This window comes from Tachypleus tridentatus, chromosome 10 (genome assembly GCF_004210375.1).
Source record: "Tachypleus tridentatus isolate NWPU-2018 chromosome 10, ASM421037v1, whole genome shotgun sequence".
NCBI classification, from domain to species: Eukaryota; Metazoa; Arthropoda; class Merostomata; order Xiphosura; family Limulidae; genus Tachypleus; species Tachypleus tridentatus.
In genome coordinates, this window is record NC_134834.1 from 90,952,676 (window position 1) to 90,974,296 (window position 21,621).

The following is a 21,621-nucleotide window of genomic DNA, read 5'->3' on the forward strand; positions in this document are numbered from 1 at the left end:
TTCTGTTACTCAATGTTTATCAAGTTGTTCGAATCGTTAAAAGTTCTGCCTGATTTATAGCTAAATGTAATATTCAATCACATAGTAGATGATGCAATAGGTGTCCTCAGAATGAGATATGTCTAATACGTACGGCTTTTATTACTGTTCTTTATGTGAATGAGTAAGCGACTCATAGCGTTAGTTTTAATATAAATATAACTCAAGATTTCGTGAATAAGCGACTCATAGGGTTAGTTTTAATATAAATATAACTCAAGATTTCGTAAATAAGCGACTCATAACGTTAGTTTTAATATAAATATAACTCAAGATTTCGTAAATAAGCGACTCATAGCGTTAGTTTTAATATAAATATAACTCAAGATTTCGTAAATAAGCGACTCATAGCGTTAGTTTTAATATAAATATAACTCAAGATTTCGTGAATAAATTTAAACAGCTCAAATACTTTCATTAATATTCAATAAAGTTCTTCTCTTTAATGATGATTTGCCATTAAGCACTATTAAAATACGTAACTTATTTTAGAACAACCACAATTTGAAACTGACTACAAGTTGACTAAGCTTATTTAATTTTGAAGCGTGAAAAAAGTTGCTTTTAACATTTTAACATATTTTAACTGTGACAAATTATAGCTACTAAGCTTTGCAATTTCTCCAATTAACTCGAATTTACGTTTTTTATAGACTAACATATCTTCAAAATGTGGCATAGCTTTCTATTGAACGTTTTTAAAGAGAAACAAAGATACTGCAGTCATTTGGGGGAATAGAAAAGAACACGTCAAAACAATGAGTTGATCACACCATTGGCTAATACTTGTTACAAAAAACTAAAAATTACCAACAGAACAATTTAATATTTTTAATCGTCTAAATTAAAGTTTGGAAAATATAATATAGTAGTAGTTTTATGTTTATTTCTCGAAAACTAAAATAGTTATAAGTTTTTATAAGTTATAACTTGACTTGTATATCAAAACCAGTTTAATATTTAACCGATTGGTAATATCTCATCAGTATCTGTTATTTTGAAATCTTACACATTAAAGTAATTTGTGTTCAAAGAACATAAATAATATCCGGTTCTGTTTGTTTTAGAAGAAAATCACCTGCGACCTCTGCTATTAGCGATGTAAGTCCTTACACTACGCTCTCCCACCATAGAATAACAAAATCTTAGAAAATATTTTTTCTACATTTTATATGACCTAATATAAAAAATATATTACATATTTAAAGAATACACTATCACGAAAAAATAAATGAAATATATCTCTCTTTTCTTGATGTTTGTCTCCGGAACAAGACAAACACGGAAATTTTAAAGCAAACCATTTTTAATATTCGTACCTACTAAACAGATTGTCAAAGCGTAATGACACCACACTTATAAGACATTTTGCTGTTCCCCTATTATGGATCATAAAGAATTATTCATAAACAGGAAGTGAGGAAATGTTAAAGAGGATAAGGCTAGGAAAGCAATAACGAGATCATGGAAAACGACAGTGCATGACAGTTTTACTTCACGTGTAGTGGGACTGTACGAAACTTATAAAATGATTCCCGGTAAGTTTGTGGGAAAATGAACCGACGAAAAGACATAAAATTCTTCCGACACACGCGAATAAACCATTTTGGGACAGTATAATTAAATAGCATCGTTGTACTTTCAAGTTAGATCGAGAGGCAGCTTCATTGTAACCATTACTTTCTAGTAGTTATCGTGTTATAATAGAACATGAATGTTCGCTTTACGTTTACACCCTCTCTCGCAAATTTTATGGTTCTTGTTATATAACGTAATTTTTTCTAGATTGATATGTACGAAGTTATGATGTTGGTTGACAAATTCTTATGAAACTCGAGTTTTAGGAAAATTGATGGGTTGATTTTTATCTTCAGTACATTGCTTTAACAGTTCTCTTTATCAGAAAAATGTACAAACTCGAAATGATTAACACCTACATTTTAATCAGTTCATTTCTCTGTTATCTCAATACTGTTTCTTTCTAACCCTTATTTTAGACTCTTCTTATAATACACGCGAGCTAAACAACGAAAATATTAATTTCCGAGATTTAAATGCTTATTTTCTAATTTAATTGTATCAAGCAGACGTAAAACACGTTATTATAACAAAATATGTCTACATTGACGTCTCTAAATATCGAACTCTATTTGCTTCAAGTTTATTAATCACCAATTTATAAACGTTATGAAATATTGATACCTGTGGTCGTCGTTTGTTGCTTTTATATGTCATTTGATTAAAGTGTTTGTTATTTCAAAAATGGTTTTATTCTCTTGAATTATGATAAATTATAGGAGCAAATATCTTCCTTCAGCTTCAGGTTTTTATTTATTTAATTTTAAAATACCATCTTCCGTAATTCCGAAATAAAGACAATATTCGTATATTCTTATATGATTAAATAATGGGATTTAATTGACACTCTCATGGTACCACGGGTGACAAACCATGAATCTTAGAAATTACATTTCGGGTTCTCTAACTGTTTTTAAAGATCTCTTTCTCTTGCTCTATACTTTGATCATTAAAATCAAAACTGTATGTCCAGTCTATTATGCTACTTCCAATATAGTTAGCTTTAATTTTTTTGATAAATAATTTATCTCAGTAATGTCTTACAATTGGTTGTTGTTGTTATTTTTAATTAAGCACAGAATTAAACAATGGGCTATCTGTACTCTGACCACCACGCGTATCGAAATTCGGTTTTTAGCTATGTAAGTCCGCAGACACACCGCTGTGCCAGTAGGGAGCCTCATAATTGGAGACGCTAAGTTAGGCTATCGAATTAAAATGTCAAAGAATTAGACTCTGTGTGACCTAACCAAAACCAAGAAAAAAACTATTGGTTGTTGTTGTTTTTGAATTAAGCACATAGCTACACAATGGGCTATCTGTGTTCTGCCCACCACGGGTATCAAAACCCGGTTTTTAGTGTTGTAAGTCCGTAGACATACCGCTGAGCCACTGGGGAGCAAAATTACTGCCATATTTTGTTTTTGCAAAGCTTAAAAATAATTTTAATTTGAGCTTAAAATAAGTTCAGCATATAATTCAGAAAATTACTGATATGAACACATAAACTATATATTAAAGAAAGAGCCAGACTTCCATGTGGTTGCGAATGATCGCTGGTTATAGTTGTCTGTTTACCATACAGACAACGCAAATAATACGTGAAACTATACAGCTGGAAATATCACCGGTAGTGGTACTTACTGGTAATTCAATGCATCCCATTTTTGTAGTTTTAATTTTAATGTATACTGAGTCATAGCATTATTCACGTCTAGTCAGATGATTACGCAAGCTTTGTCACAATAATCTATAAGTTACTGTTTCATTTTTTAGTTATATTGGTTGTTTATTTCTTAGCAGACACTCTTAATAGCCAAAGCATAAAAGGGAGAGATCTTTAGGAGCAGTTAGCGTGCCCGGATTGACATTACATTCAACAAATTTACATTGAATATCCAGTATATAGTATGTTTCTATTATGTCAAGAATAGAAACATTTGGATAATATCAATATTCATGATGATTAAAAAAAAACACGTAGGATCAAAGCTGCTGTTGTTAATTTAGAGCAAAGTTAAATAATGGGTTACATGCGCTCTATCCATCGAGAAGAATCATAAACAAAACTAAAACATCTGAAGTTCAGTACTGTTTTTTAGAAATAATAAAAGAATGTTTTTGTTAAAGAAAGCTAAGCTTATTTGGTATTTGTTTTATTCCAATATCTTCTTTAGAGTTATTGATATAATACTTTAACTGTCGAAGAGGTGATTAAGTCTACTAGCTTCATTTAAGACATATAATATGTTGTCCAATAAGTTTCCCTTGAGTTAAGAAATTGACAATTTTAAAATTACTTATGTAGCGATATGACGAAACTATCATTCTTTACGCTGTAAAATTACCTAATTCTCACAAAGGAATGTAACCTTTAACATCTTACTCTTGTTACTTTAAGTGTAATTTAAATTTTGTGTTATTTATTTATGGCAAAGCTACTAGTCTTATTTTGAACAGATGACCACAGGAAAGGCCATAGGCCAATAGCGTCCAAATCTGATTTACCCATTTATGTGGAAATAATAATATATTCACCTTAGATGAGTTTAGAGTCGCGACTGTATTCGGTTAACTAACATGAGAACAAACAAGTTTTATTTGGAATAAGTCATGTTATTATATATCATATCGTTTAGTTTCGTTGTCCCTGTAGCGTAGTGACTTCTAATCCAAAGATCCTGCGTTCGACCCTTGGCAGGGATGATTGACAGAGTAAACTAGCATTATTTTGGCCCACCGTGGCAAGAAAGTTAAGATACTCGACTCGTAATCCGAAGATCGCGGGTTCGAATCACCATCGTATCAGTCAGACTCAGCCTTTTGGCCCGGCATGGCCAAGCGTGTTAAGGCGTGCGACTCGTAATCTGAGGGTCGCGGGTTCGCATCCCGGTCGCGCCAAACATGCTCACTCTTTCAGCCGTGGAGGCGTTATAATGTGACGGTCAATCCCATTATTCGTTGGTAAAAGAGTAGCCCAAGAGTTGGCGGTGGGTGGTGATGACTAACTGCCTACCCTCTAGTCTTATACTGCTGAATTAGGGACGGCTAGCACAGATAGCCCTCGATTAGCTTTGTGCGAAATTTCAAAAAACAAACAAACAAACCTTTAGTTTCAAACTAAGTAAGAAGAAAAAGTGAAGCTCTAATCAACCAAGAACTAATACCTTATTTTCATTTTAAAATCAAACAACAAAAAAACTTATGCTTTAGATGAAAGCAAAACCATGGAAGTTTTATTCTATCATTCGAAGGTAAAGAAACAAATAACTGAAACGCATCCAGAATCGCTAATTCACAGTCAACACTGGGTATCTAATAAATCATACTTTTACTTTATTTACTTTTAGCTGGCCTTGTTCCTCTTGACATTCGGTTTGTCATACAAACAATAAACTATTTTACAAAGTAATATATTTCGTCTTCAATAGTAACTTATTTAAAATTCTGCTTTTTAAAGAATCTCACTTTAATTCTAAATAAAATCAACTTAAATTATTTTATAGTAATACGTTCAGTAGCCGTGATAAGAACATGAATTTCTAAAGCTTGTCTGGAACAACTCTAAACCTCTATTATGCTGTACATAAAACGGTTTTTGTTTTGTTTTTCGTGGCTAGTGTAAATCACCTCAGTTTTAGGATATATTTTGTAAAATGCGTGGTTATGATAACAATGATGTGTCCTGCACAGGATGTTCATAACGATGTTCCTTTCTATGTTTTCTGTTAAGGATTAACTGATATCGAATGTTTGGACAGAAATCCGGTGATACGAGTACCAACCTGGTTTATCATTTGGTGCGAGGCGTCAGGAATTTATCTTTATGGTTTGACAGATCCGACCATTATTACTTTATGTTCAACCTTGTTCTGCCAGATCTTGAGTTATTACCTACACGTGGTCATATCTGAGAAAACTACAGCAAAAATACTGAAGTACTTATGTAATTACAATTACATTTGAATCAGTATCAGCTGCCGTTCTACTGATAATGTAAAAACAACATAACTGTTTACTATCATATAGGATAAATATTTTCTGTTTTCTTTTTATCTCTTCCTTAAACATAGGTGATTACTTCAAGAACAATATATACATATATAGTAATATATCAGTTAACAGTTGGAGGCAAATGTTTATGTCACACTCACATATATGTATGTAATATTTTGTTTTAAAAATCGAATATACGCACCGTTATTATTATATTGCATAAAATTCTTACTTTTATTGCAGTTTAAATAGTTGTAAAATGAAATAATCACTTATATAATCCATACTAGCATTTCTTCACGTTCTTAAGGAAAACTTCGAAAATATTCGAACACGTTTTTAGCAGTTTAATACACAAAGTTGAATCGGTTTCAGTGGAACAAAAGCTAGATACATAATTCCTAAAGCCCTTTAGGCTAGTTAATTTTAGCAATTCGAATTGGAAAATCTACTAAAACAAATGCACTCTACAAATAAAAGGTTATCTAAAGGACTGGGGTGAAATTTGAACAAGTCTTGACAGAATTATATTTTGCAAAATAACTTGTGAACCCAAGGATTGGTGGATCTCGTCCTATTGTTGCAAAATCACGATCAATACTTTGAGCTGTGAATGTGGTGTTAAAGTGATCGGGTGTGGGTGCTGTTAACTTCCCATCTTACGTCTAGTGTATCAGCTACATTTTATGGACGACTATCACAGGTAGCCCTCGTTTAGTTCAGAACGAAATTCAACATACGAAAAAAACAATGAATAATGAACTAATAGTATTTAACCTGACATTGTTTTTGCTTTATTTTTAATATGAACACAGATATAATTAAATTAAAAGGCTATTTTTCCGATCTTTTATCAATGTATTTATCAAACAATGTGGTAAATTAATATCACACTAAGGTGATGTCAGGTTTCATTAGTTCCATCGATGCGACTAACGGGAGCGATTATAGGCTTGGTTTGAATTTCGTGCAAAGCTACACCAGGGCTATCTGCGCTAGCCGTCCCTAATTAAGCAGTGTAGAACTAGAGGGAAAGCAGATAGTCATAATTACTTACTGCCAACTCTTAGGCCGCTCTTTTGTCAACGAATAGTTGGATTGATCGCCACATTATTACACCCACACGGATGAAAGGGCGTACATGTTTGGTGTGATTGAGATTCGAAACCGCGACCCTCGGATTAGCTACTAAAGGATACAAATACGCTGTAAATACGTTGAACTATTGTATCTGACAACTGTAATTTAACACGGATTTATATAAAACATATACTGTGCATTCAAAAATGTCTAATTTTTTAAACATTGTTGAAGTGTTTTTTTAATTCTGAAATTTTCCTAAATTGTTATTATCTTATTCTTACCTCGTTTCATGTGAATCATGTTAATTGAACATTTAGACGTTTTCTAAAACATAATGTCTGCTATATAAATATCTATAGAAAAGCATATAAATCACACGAGGAGGGTACGTCTCCATGCAGTCATATATCACACTTTGTTCTACAACAAACAGGAATCAATAAAACTACTGGTCAAGAGGTCGAACATCACACGTTGTCTTACAAGAAATATGATTTATTAAAACTATCTGCCAAAAAACAATCAAATGTCATAATATCTTACAATTAATGGGAACCATTACGACCAAATTATTTCTTATGTTACTTTCATTTTAAGCTGTTTTCCCACTGTGTTGGTTAGCGAACCTTGACAGTAATCCTAAAGAATTCGTATTCCCGTCCCGTTCAAGCAAAAACGAGCTCCGAACTTTGAAGCCGTGGATACACTTTAAGTGTGAGGGCCAAACCTATTATCAGATTAAAAACTTCTAGAGTTGGAGGCTGGTGCTATTGATTAAGTGTTTTTCTTTTCTAATCTGTCGTTTTACAATTAGGGATAATTTTATACTGATACAATTTTGTGTGCATTTGCTAGAATTCTAAAACAAATAAATAAATATGTGCTAATATGAAGTTGTAGAAATTAAGAAGAAATATTTTTTTTAAAAACGATTTGTTTTAAATGAAGTTAATTAACAACTTAGGTAAATGCATAACTTTACAATTTTTATCATGCTTATATGTGTTAACCATAATTCAATAAAGAACCAATTAGGAAACTTCAATAACCTTTAGTAACTTGATGAAGAATGTTTGAACTTCATGTTCAAGTTTTTTATGAATTGTTTTATTAATACATGGCTCTCAATCTGTTGAGAGACAAAACATTGTGTGATTTCAGAAAGATATATTGTCAAAATTGGCAACTTTGTTCACACAAGATTGAACCAGATGTTTCGTCATGACTAGAACATTTAGGAACTGTAAAGCATGGAAGAAACTATTTGACACAAATAACTTCAAGAACATTCTTTTCTAAACACATACTGTACTGACTTTTTTCACATGTTTTTATCTATAAGAGCAAATATATCTACCCAGAACAATACGTTCAGGTCCAATGTTCTCTGAGGTTAAAGTAAAAGTACTACTACCATTGGAGTGAAATGCTTTTCACTTGTTTGTAAAACTTAAGACTGAAGTAGAAAAATGTTTTTGTTGTAAATCGATAGAATATTTTACACTGTACTTAATTTAAATTTTGTTTGTTTTCTTAATAACGTAATAAGCTACTCGAGAGCTATCTACACTATCCGTCTCTAATTCTGAAGTGATACTTTGGTTATATACAGCAAAGCTACATTGGACTATTTACTGTGTCTACCACAGAGAATCGAAACCCCGATTTAACAACAAATTATCGCTCTCCAACCTAGGAGCTTGAAATAAAAAAAAAACTTGAGGGAGGGCAACTAATCAACACCACTCACAGCCAGCAATTGGGTCACTCCTTACCAACGATTAGTAGGATTAACCGTAACTTTATAAGAACCCACCGGCTGACAGTATGAGCATGTTCGGCGACGGAATTCAAACTTGAGACTCATATGCTGAAAGTCGAGTGCCGTAACTACTAGGCCTGTAATTTACGTTGATCCAAAAAATGCATACCGTAATAAAGTGTTCATTTAGTTGTAATGTTGGATGTATAGATCACAAATATAAAGTAATATCCAAGAACATTAAAACAAAAATGTGGTTAAACTTGTATAATACATTTGTTTCTTTCAAATTATAATACTACAAACCAATCAAACGTTTTTATTTATTTTGTACAAATGTTATAATAGCACAAATATTGTCAGAAAACATGGGCACTTATTGATGTAACCAATTATGTACATTAAAACTCTAAGTTATTACGTAGAAAGTAACATCTCATGCTATTCAAGAGTCCAGTAATGTGATTTAAAGTAAGATTTGTTGTAGGTCATTCTTCAGGCGGGGAATGTTTGAGGTGTGAGGTAATACGAAAGATAATTACGGAACAGTATTAAAACAGCCTTAGTTACATTAAAGAATTAGCTGAAGGATTCGACATTAGGATTGAAATCTAAGTATTAAATGTTATATTTGCGGAAAACATTAGAATATCAAGTGACATATTTGACTGCTCATTTCTACAGATGAAGACGCTAGCTAGATAACAGTGGTCTTGACGTCGTTACTGATGTCCTAAATGGCTGGAATTTATAGATAAGATAATGCTCTTTCCATTAATAACATCGGTCGCTGAAAATTCCTTAACTATTTCGAACGTGATTTGCCTCAGTCGTATGTTTTCTGATTGATCTAATGTAGAACTTTCAGGAAGGTCATTAAGATATAAAACTATTTCAAATACTTGATTAACTTTATCAGGGCCATCCAATTTAATGTCATTACACGTTCAGATAGTAGTGGTACTTTCCAAAAATCTTCATTAAATACTTTCTTCAAGATATTCATTAGACGAGAAAATTAGTATAACTGATGAAACATTTTCTATATTATGAAAAGTTCACGTCAAGAGTTATACCAACAAGGGTGTGTTTTTTTGTAGCAAAACCACAATCTGTTGTGTCCCCAAGGGAAATCAAACTCCTGATTTTAGCGTTGTAAATAGGAACACTTTCCGCTGTCCCACCAGAAGACATTATAATAACGAACGTACTGTGAAAAATGCAAAATGCAAATATGTGTGTGTGTGTGTGTACTACCTACAAGAAAGCAAGAACTATCTAATAATTTGCAGGTGTTTTTAATTACATTTGTTTAATACATAATTTGTTACATTAGGGTACTTATTTATCACTGTTAATTTTTATTGTTTTATACAAAATCTATCAAAGTCTTATTATCAGTAACATCCGCCACCAACTCTTGTGTCATTGTTGCCTGATTAAATAGTGAAATTTAACTCTAATTAAAATAACAACGACCTTGAATTACGGAGACTGGTTTCGTAGCAACGATTCACGTACCTTGAATCCTCGGATTTGCTGTCTGTGAACACTAATTACTAAGCCACGCCAGACCTCTCACAGTTGGTGATAGAATTTCTCCAGAAGGAATGCCTAGATTTCATTTTTAAACATTTTATTTTTCTTTTTTTAGATTAACCACATCATTTAATTTATCGAATATGTGTGCTTATCCCTACGATGCACTCGGTAGGGATAGAACTTAATGCTCTTCTCTTCCTGCATTAATTTTACAAATTGACCTCCTTTGTTTTCTTATCCAACTCTGAATCCCATTCTCCACATCTTTAGAATCTGAATATCCGATTGTTTTGCGTTGCTTCATTTGTTGTTGTTCTTGCTTCTTTTTAATTTTGCGCAAAGCTACACGAGGTCTATCTACGTTAGCCGTCCTTAATTTAGAAATCTTAGACTAGAGAAAAGGGCTAATCATCACCACCCGCCGCCAACTCTTGGGCTACTCTTTTAACAAAGAATAGTGGAATTTACTGTCACATTATTACGCACACATGACTGAAAGGGCGAGCATGTTTGGTGTGGCAGGGATTTGAACTCGCGACTCTCAGATTACGAATCGAGTGCCTTTACCATCTGGCCATGCAGGGCCGTTTTGGGTCGGGAAAAGGCTTTCCCTTAATTGACCTATTTTCTGTGGGATTACAAACTAAGCAATATAAAAAATGTATTTCTGTTGCATGCTATTCCATTACTACTTTATACAGCTGTGTTTGTCACGTAATATGCTGATTTTTCTATTCAAAATCGCTTTCATATAAAATACCACTCTCTTGATGACGTAATATTTCTATGGAAATCATACACTAATGGTGTATTGTTTTAATACTGCAAGGATATTTTGTTTCTAAAACCTCTACTTTGTAAATTGTATGGCTTAGAAAATGTCGTAAAGTCGCTTAAATTGACAACAAATGTAAGACGACAGATTTGCTACGTGTATGTTTAAGTCGGGGAGAATATAATAGTCATCTATTACTTATGAATATATTACCCCATATAATAGCATACCTATTTATGGTATTTTAAGTGACAAACATAAAACAGTAAACAGAGAGCTAACATGAAATTTTGTGAAACATTGCATGTATTCTTTCGAAACACCAAATTGACAGATAGCGTCACCTTTACACAATACTGCATGTATCCTTTTGAAACAGTAAATAGATAAATAACATGACCCTTGGAAGAGTAGATATATAGATACTTTTTTATACTTTTGGTTAAAAACTAGTTTTTAAAAGTTTAACATAGAAAAAACAGTTATTGAAGCAAGAATAAAACATGTTTTCCTTTATACTATTATACATTTGACGTACTTCTGCAGGGTTCCCAAAAGTGCTCTGTTTCAAGAGTAAATAAAGCCAAAATTAAGAGTAACAAATATTTGTATTCATTGCTTTTCGAGCTCATATAACATGTCGCATGTCGTAGCCAAAAGAGTTCGCACTTCTTTTCATGGTCCATGCGCACGTTCTACTGACGTCACGACAGTAGAAATGGCTGCATAAAGTTTCCCTTATGACTTATGTGACTTCATTTTAGAACCGACCGATTGACGACAGTTCGAGTGATTAAAACAGTTGACCATTCTATGCGTCATTCGGCCCCTTTCAGGGAAATGACAATTATACGTACATATATAGAATTACATACTTTTACAAATACAAAATCCATAATTTTTATCAAAGTCAGCAACCTCAAACGGATAACTGCAAAATCTTAGATGAATAGTATAAACAATACAAAGAGAGATAGTAAGTCTAAATATAATTATTTTTTGGCACGCAACGTTTCATAATCTAATACGCCCATGGCGTGACTTCGAGTGGTCTAAAAATGTTATACTAAATTGAAGACTTCTGGTGAACATTTATTATTTACTTTCAATTGTTTCTGTATAGTGAACTCATGGTAAAGAAGGAAATTGGAAAAACGTGTTTTCTAATTAAAACCGTTGGTTTCGGTCGTTTTTAGTCTTCGAAATCTATCGTCGAAATTTAAATTTTAATTATGAAAATGCTCGAGATTAAGGTCTTCACAATATCTGATATATCTGAAGAAAGAGTTACATTTAAATTATCTTCCAATGAAAGAAATTGTATCGTAAGAATTTGTAACTTCTACGTTACTTACATTCGTAAATTGTAATCTCAAATGCTAAGTGTATTTCTTCACATATCTCTCGCTGGCACAGTGGCAAGTATACGAAATTACAACGCTAAAATCAGCAGTTCGATACCCCTTGATGGGCTCAGAAGATAGCCCGATGTGGCTTTGCTCTAAAAAAACACACATTTCTTTACCTATAGGTTGACTGTGTAAAGAAATTCATATTTTTGTTCTATTTTCAACAGATTTTTTAACCATTCATGAGTGTGACTCTATGAAATTGTCTACTTAATTGAAAGTACTTTGTCTTTAAAATACCGATTTCCTTTATTTTTTTCTAAAGTCGTATTCATTTATTTAAAACTTTTAAACGTTACTTAAAATGCACGCGAAAGACGTTTTACCTGCTCCAGATCAGTCATCATTTAACCAGCACAAACCCAACTCATAAATATTCATCACAGAAAGAGGAATTCCTTGTAAACTTAACGGTTGTAAATAAGCTACATACACACACATATATATATTCTAGCTAAACTAATGTATACAGCAATTCGAGTCTTAAAAAAACTTAACGCTATGAATGGGAACTTAAGTCACTCCCCCTACTATTATGAGACGTAGCACATACAGTGCGTTAAATTCATTTTCATTTGTATTTTTCTACCAATCATCTTACTCAGTGTAGCCCTCCCTATTTTTATCTGTAAAGTTGAAACGGCTGCTTAGATCGAACTTTGTTTATTGAAATTCATCTTCGTTACCAGTTTTCACCATGTGGACAGACGGACAATTCTGCTTTGTATATACAGATTCGGAAGTGAAGCTGATCAAACATAATTTTTTATAAATTAAAGAGAGAAAAAAAGCAGATATTAATTGATTTCTCGAGGACAAAACGTGTATTGACACTGTTAAGTGTATTTACTTAATTCAATACAAACTGAAGTGTTACGTAACTTACGGTGTTTTCTTTACCAATAAGGAGTTAGGGACATGAAAAACAGTATTACTCTGCTTCATTAAGAACCACAATTAGCATCAAAGCTTCGAAGTTAAATAAATGGGTTTGAACTGACTGGTTCTGATTCGTGTATTTATATTTTTCTCTTGCAAGACTTCATGACTGAACTACACCAGTAGGGACCACTTACGTAGTATTCTCTCGTCTTAAGGGCAGCCGACCAGTTTGTGCACTTGTAGTTTCACTTTTATTTAGAGGTTTAAACATGTTAATTTCAAAATTTAATGTTTATTTTAGGTTACAATTAGTCAGTCGCTATCGTAGAACACTATGCTAATTTTATCTATTATAAATATTTTTTTGTCTGTTGAACGTCTAGTTTCGTCTCTTTATTCCTTCACTTGATTGTTTCAGTAATAAACAGATTCGGATATATCTGCAACTTAATAAATGATATTCAAGATTACTACACATATTTACTCTACTAAGGTTTGGTTTGGTTTATTTTGAATTTCGCGCAAAGCTACACGAGGACTATCTGTGCTAGCCGTCCCTACGTTAACAGTGTAAGACAAGAGGGAAGGCAGCTAGTCATAATCGCCCACCGCCAACTGTTGTTTTTTTTTTTTACTAACGAATAGTGGGATTGGCCGTAACATTATAACGCCCCCACGGCTGTTAAAGCGAGTGTGTTTGGTGTGACGCGGGTTATACTGAGGCCAGTTCATAAGTTACTTTTTCATTTTAATTTAATAAGTGGCCCGACATTACCAAGTGGTGGTTAGGGCGCTTGCTTTGCAGTCTGAGGGTCGCAGGTTTGAACCACTGTCTCACCAAACATGCTATCCCCTTCAGCCGTGGGGGCGTAATAAATAAACGTTCAACCCACTCTTCTTTGGTAAAAGAAGTAGCCCAAGAGTTAGCGGTAGGTGGTGATGAATAATTGTCTTCCATCTATCACTGTTAAATTATTGATGGCTCTCACAGTTAGCCCTGGTGTTGCTTTGTGCGAAATTCAAACTTAAACTGTATATATATATATATATATAGCCCGGCATAGCCAGATGTTTTGGTCACTTGACTCGTAAGCTGAGGATTAAGGGTTCGCATCTTCGTCACACCAAACATGATCGCCCTTTCAATCATTAGAGCATTATAATATGACGGTCAGTCCAACCATTCTTTCGTGAAAGAGTTGCCCAAGAGTTGGCGGTGGGCAGTAATGAGTAGCTGTTTTTTCTCTAGTCTTTCACTGCTCAATTAGAAACGGTTAGCGCAGATCGCCCTCATGTAACTTCACACGAAATTCAAAACAGACAAACCTTTCTTATATAATTTGTCTCGTATTCGTTTACATTGAATAACAACTTATGCATAAAGTTATGTGATTCCTTTGTGTCATTGTTTTACTATTAATTCGTATAATTTTTCCGCTCGCCATTTTAATACTGTCTCCCGATGGGACAGCAGTAAGTTTATTGACTCACAATGCTGGAATGCAGGGTTCGATATCTCGAGGCGGACACAAAATATAGCCCAAAGTGGTTCTGCCTTACGACAAACAAACAGTCTTTTGATATTAAGGTATTTAACTGACGCTTTTAAAGACACTTTTTTGTTTTCTCAAACCAATCTATACCTGGAATATCCATTACATTTATCACTTCTTAGCTTAATATGAGCTTAGTAGCCGTGTATGATAACATTCTAACTATTTTTATCTCTTGGTTGACTGGACCCACAGGAGGATATCGCAAAGAAGGAGATAATTGATAATTATTCATAGGCATAGTAACAAGAAATGGTAGTTTTTTATTTTTAGTATAACAATTATTCAACGTTTTAAAAAAGGGTGGGATTCATTTAAAATAATGGCACACCTACAGGGGGTGACAAAAGTAACGCCTACGTTAAAAAGCACATGAAAACAAATCAATATTAGACTCAGTATTCCCAATATTATTTTTTCGACTATCAGATTCGTACCGACATGATTAAAAATTTCGTTTTAGTCTTATACTCTTAAAGATAAACAATAAATGGATTTCGACTTTTATACACCCTAAACGTTTGCATAAAAACAACCAAGTTATATATTTATAAAATATCGCTTCACAAATTCAACAAAACAACAAACAAAAATTATTTTTAAAACTATCATAAAATAATGTGAATGCTTGTTGAACTAATTAATTATTACATAAACATAAGTAAATTAGAACAGAAATTAAATGTACGAATCTATTTTTGAACCTTTTTTTTTTTCCATTTCATAAACTAGTTTTGATATTGTTAAACGTAAAACGATACAATACTCTATCGACACTCGATTGTTGTTGTTATAAACCTGCAGGCTAACAGCTGAGACAGTAGAAGGTTAGTTTAAGAACAGTAATACGTCACAGATAGTGAGTTTCTTTTGTATAAACCGAACATAAGTCACAAAAACTCACTTTATTCTTTTACAGAATATGCGCTGAATAAGTATAAATAGTTAGAAAATAAAATATGCATAGGGCATAATAGTGAGGAATAGCTAAGCAGCCATAGATGAAATTCTCTAATGTTAGTTAATTTAGATGGAGTTATTTTACTATAATGGAAAGTAAAACTTGTATTATGTTAGATAGAAGTTGCTAGGTTTAAAGTTGTGCTAAGTAAGAGATTTTAAGTCTAGCAGAGTTACACTTACATTCGTGCATGTTCTATTTCCTGTTCAATAAATAACACACAAATTGCTTGACTTATTCTAACACTAGGGAATTTGATTAAGTCACTTGCTGTTTCTCTCACCTTATTACTTAAGACTTTAATCGACATACGAAGTTAACGAAAGCATGAACTTGGAAACAACTAAAGTAACGTTAAGTTGGAAATTAAAGAGACTTACTTATTACAGTCGTACAGAATATTAGTTCACAAAGCCGGCGGGTATAAGGATTAAGAAACGTTTGCGATAATGTTTTGTTAAATTCTTTCTTTTGTTTTGTGCCATCACGATCTTAAATCGAAGATTTGGTTATACTTTGAATAAGAATGGTTGGATAATTCCGTAAGTTGTTAGATCACATGGGAAATCAGAATTATTCAGATAAAAGTGGAATATAGTTACACAGTACTTTTTTACTTTTACAACTATTTACCTTGAGTTGAATGCTGTAATATATATGTTGTGATGTGCATTTTTAACTATGTACTACACATGTACTGCCTACAGGTCTATTTCTCATAAGACATTTCTTATTTTACTACGTACTGCTTTCAAGTTTTAATCTTCGCAAGCGAATAGCCTTTTATAAAGTTTGTATATACATATGTGTGCATGTTTATTTCACTTTAAAATGAAAGCACTTATATGTTTTATTTTGTTTTAATTGGTGCGTATTTCATCATAGTGGTCGATATATAACTTCTACAAGCAGTTTGTTACAAAGTTTGACAGTCGTGTCTGTAATCTATTTCCTATATCACTAGCATTGTCTTACTTAAGTATTTCACACTCAATAGTGTTTTACAAGTTTAATCAACTAAATGGTAGTTGGCAAGATAAGTAAAATATTAAAGTTAATATTTATAAATATTAGTTATTATTAATCTGTTGTGTTACTTTGTATGTAATATTTGTTTCGTTTTTGTTTTTTTTAAATTTCGCACAAAGCTACACGAGGGCCATCTGCGCTAGCCGTCCATAATTTAGCAGTGTAAGACTAGAGGGAAGGCAGCTAGTCATCACCACCCACCGCCAACTCTTGGGCTACTTTTTTATCTACGAATAGTGGGATTGACCGTACATTATATCGCCCCACGGCTGAAAAGGCAAGCATGTTTGGTGCGACGGGGATTCGATCCGTGACCCTCGGATTACGAGTCGAGTGTCTTAACCACCCGGCCGTGCCGAGCCTTACTTTGCATGTAATGTTTTTGATAACAGAAATTAAGACATATAGTGCTGAAGACTCATCTTTCTTTACTTAATCATTAATTTTTAGTAAGAATATTTTATTATAAGTTATGATTTATTTTTGTACAAAAGATTTATAATATTTACAGAAAATTTGCCAAAGTTCATAAAATCTTATTGGACGATGTATCGATACAGCTTCACGATACGATATTTGTTTCGTATCACTGTATTACCTTACCTTCAGTTTAAATTATATAAATATCGTTAACCAGTGAGTTCAGTGATGATTTTAAAAACTTACTTCGCAACATTTCAGAGTTCAGGTAGACCACTGCTTATATTTGTGCTAAAAATAGACAATCAATCATAATTACCAATTATATCCAAAAGTTATAGAAAGTTGATGTCTACTCAATTTACTATCCTTACGTCTAAATATATTGCCGTATTTTGCTCTCCAAGTTTATAGTGTTTATTGTTTATATTTGTTTGATAAATTTGTTTATAATAGAAACGTCGTATTTTCTTTGTTAATTTTGTAGAGGTTGACATGCTTCTGCCATTTTCTTGCTTTCGTATTTTGGTTTTATCATTTATTATTTTTCCCCATTAGTTCCCATGAAACTTTCTTGTCACCCAGTGACACAAAGATATGTCTGGAAACTTACAAAGTTAGAAACCGGGTTTCGTTACCCGTGATGGACAGAGCACAAATAGCCCATTATGTTGCTTTGTGCTTAACTACAAACAAAACAAAGGATATTATCTTAATTATGTTAAGGTTATACATGTTCAAATGTCTCATTTTTCCTATAATGTCATTATCTAGTATAAAACTATCTTGAAAGAGAAATTTGATTATGTTTTAGATAAGAACAGGTGAATATTACTTAAGTATATCATAAGTAGAAACCAAGAACTATTCAATTACCTTAGAAAACTAAATATTATAAATATTAAACAAATACGTGAAAGTAAATCCATTTTAACAGCTGTCAAAGAACAGGAAACGTTGGTATTACATGTTAGAAAATAACTATTTTTTATATTTATTTTAAGAATATCAGATCCAATTAAACCTATACCACACGGAAGTACATGCTTTGAAATCTAAAGTGAGGAGAATCATAACTTTTAATATGATACAATATAAGTAATACATCTTCAGTTTCGCTGGTTAGTAATAATATAGACTTAAACTTCGCACAAAGTTTTTATTGTACCAGATTAAAAATTGTCTTTTTTGTTTTAATTATAAAAGCTTCTTGACTCGATTTATTTAACTATCTGATTTATTTGTAGTTTTTTTCTGTCTTCTATCATTAAAGAAAATACAATTAAATCAATTATTCATTGCTACCATAAAGTGGCTTCAGTATCATTTATTTTTAATAAAACATTTGACTGGAGAAACGTTTAAATGAGTTGCTCTACTGTGGTTGATAAACATTAATAATAAGAATCTTATCAGTTCTTTTGGCTCTCTATAAGTTTGTATTACTGACCAAATAAAGTCACTAAATTATCAACAATTTACCAATCCACGCTAGGAAACTGACTGTCACTCGTATAAAGCACCCATAACCTGAGAAATAAAATTATATCAGCCTGGCATCACCAGGTGGGTTAAGGCGTTCGACTCGTAATCCGAGGGTCGCGGGTTTGAATCCCGATCGCACCAAACATGCTCGCCCTTTCAGCCGTGGGGGCGTTATTATGTGACGGCCAATTCCACTATTCGTTGGTAAAAGAGTAGCCCAAGAGTTGACGGTGGGTGGTGATGACTAGCTGCCTTCCCTCTAGTCTTACACTAGTAAATTAGAAACGCCTAGCGCAGATAGCCCTCGAGTAGCTTTGCGCGAAATTCAAAACACAAAACAACAACTAAGAATGAAGATCAAATATCATAAATTATTTTATCCTCAAATTATATATATATATCAAATTAGTATTTTATTATCGTATTCTAACATAATAAACATGTTGTGTTGTTTGTTACAAGTAGCATAAATGTAATTTAATGTGTTTTATTGCTGTTTTTTAGGCCCTAGCTTCTGGGGTTTGTTGAATCCAGAGTGGAGTCTATGTAACAAAGGTCGTCATCAATCTCCTATTGATATTGATCCTACAGTATTGCTGTTTGATCCCTATCTGCGTTTAATCCAGGTGGACAAACTTAGAGTGAGGAAATGTTTGAGTTATTCGTTCTTAAAAGTTTTAAAACTTTAAAGACTCGAAGAAAGTCGTAATATAAAATTTTATTTAATGTGAAAATTAAAAACAAAAAACGTTCTGAACGTGCTATAGTTTTCTTTTAATGCTGTTTAATGGATAATAAATTAAGCCTAACTTAAAATGTGATGCAAAAACAAAGGACGAGCGGTTCGGAATATCTTGATTTTACCACACGTGCAACATATAAAACTAGATGTTTACCCATGAGTTGATTCACGAGTCCATGTGGTATGTTACTCACTCAGTAAACGCAAATAATCATTACAAACTTGTGAATGAAATGTAGAATTGAGTTATAGATAAAAAATAATGTTCATTTTTTTAAAAAGCCTTTATTTACAGAATATAAAAGTTCATCGATTTAAAATATTTCATGTGTAAACTGAGTTGTTAGATTCTTTATTGAAACAAATTGATCGTTCAGTTTGTTTATATTTGACTCTATATACGAGAGTCGAACATTTCATATGTACTTACTTAACATTCCTTTATAGCTAAACATAGTTGATACAAGCATGTGTAGATATCTACTTGTTTATTTAAGTTCTAAGTTATGAATGCAAGTAATTTTTATGTAACTGTACGGCTGAGGTTTAACGATAAATGCATTTAATATTGCATGAGGTATACTGTGGTCTTATAGTTTTAAGCATTTGAAAAAGGTGAACGTTCTTTATTTCTAGAAAATAAAGACGAACTGAATGAATAATGAAAAACTTTATTGTAAATGTACAACGTCTCGACAAGATTTTGTCGACTACAGGTCGTCATCAAACTTAAATTCCTCACTGTTATCTATTCTCAAATTTTTTTATCAAAACGTCAAGTTTTTCTAGCTTTGTATACAATTTAATGATTTACATTTTATAAACTATTAATTAGCGTTTAGGTTATTAGCAAAAGCCGTATACTAAAACTGGAAACTTGTTAAGCAAATATTTCGAAGATATCAAAGAAAAGAACAATAGAATTGAGAATACAGCTTAACTACGAGACTTGTTTTAACAATAGAATTGAGAATACAGCTTAACTACGAGACTTGTTTTAACAATAGAATTGAGAATACAGCTTAACTACGAGACTTGTTTTAACAATAAAATTGAGAACACAACTACGAGACTTGTTTTAACAATAGAATTGAGAATACAGCTTAACTACGAGACTTGTTTTAACAATAGAATTGAGAATACAGCTTAACTACGAGACTTGTTTTAACAATAGAATTGAGAATACAACTTAACTACGAGACTTGTTTTAACAATAGAATTGAGAACACAACTTAACTACGAGACTTGTTTTAACAATAGAATTGAGAATACAACTTAACTACGAGACTTGTTTTAACAATAGAATTGAGAATACAGCTTAACTACGAGACTTGTTTTAACAATAGAATTGAGAATACAACTTAACTACGAGACTTGTTTTAACAAATATTGGTTACCAAGAAAAAAAGTTTCTATTCACGACTAGATTCTCAAAGAAGCTTGGATTATAGTTGGACAATACAATTAATCAAATATAAGTGTTAAATTTTATATTATAGATGGAAAATTTCGTGAAACACATTGAAAAGTTTCATAAGCCTCGTTAACACGAAACCCCGTTTACTTAAATTCAGTTTGAGATTTTGTGTATTACATAATTTGTCGTGAATTGGTGTTGTTTTTTTTTAATATCTAAATACCAATAACATTGTGTATGGTTTTCTGTTTAATCTGAGATGACTTCGAGAAAACTTGCTATATATCATACTGAGAGTCAAAGAGTCAGTCTTATACAGAATGGTTAATCTACTATTGAAACTATTTCTTCAGTTGTTTACCTTGCAAATTTTCTGATGACCATAGTTACGAATTATTGCACGACACTGCAATTTTCTTTGTGAAAAGTGTCTATGTAAAACGGCGAGGGTCAATCACAGACCTTAATGAAATTTCCATAGACTCTCTACTGTATATCAACCTTTAACACCACAGTTTAGGACATTAAAGGCCATAAGAGTCCATTGATGTTATGACAAAGAACTCGATAGACATGTGGTTAATTAACGCGTTGTGATCCCACTTTATTCTTCTGTTTTTAAAAGAAACAAAAAGCTGGTTTCGAAGTGTGTCTGGACTCTTGTGGCTAACGAAACTTGGTAACGTTTATATATCGTTATTTATTATCATGTTAACGGTACAAAAGGATTATATTTCTTTATATGGGTGAGAGCGTTACCTTGTTGGTTGTATAGGCTTAAAGCGTGGTTTTGCGCCAGTCTCTCCTAAACCCTCTGATGTGCGAGGTGTTTCGATCAGTGACAAACACCGTAAACCCTTCGTATTAATCTGTTCTTTGGTTCTATGTTGCATGACAATCTCGTTTTAAGACTATCCTTTATCGAAAACAGCAATAAACGTATCATCC

General features: G+C 32.5%; 1 protein-coding gene across 1 annotated transcript in view; it reads left to right on the top strand.

The window, feature by feature from the left end:
* LOC143229846 (carbonic anhydrase-related protein 10-like) overlaps positions 1-21,621 on the top strand; it is a 156,883-nt gene that overhangs the window by 80,417 nt on the left and 54,845 nt on the right. Inside the window, exon 3 of the mRNA XM_076462675.1 lies at positions 19,019-19,155. Within this exon, the coding sequence (XP_076318790.1) occupies positions 19,019-19,155 (137 nt within the window). The remainder of the gene's footprint in view (positions 1-19,018; positions 19,156-21,621) is intronic.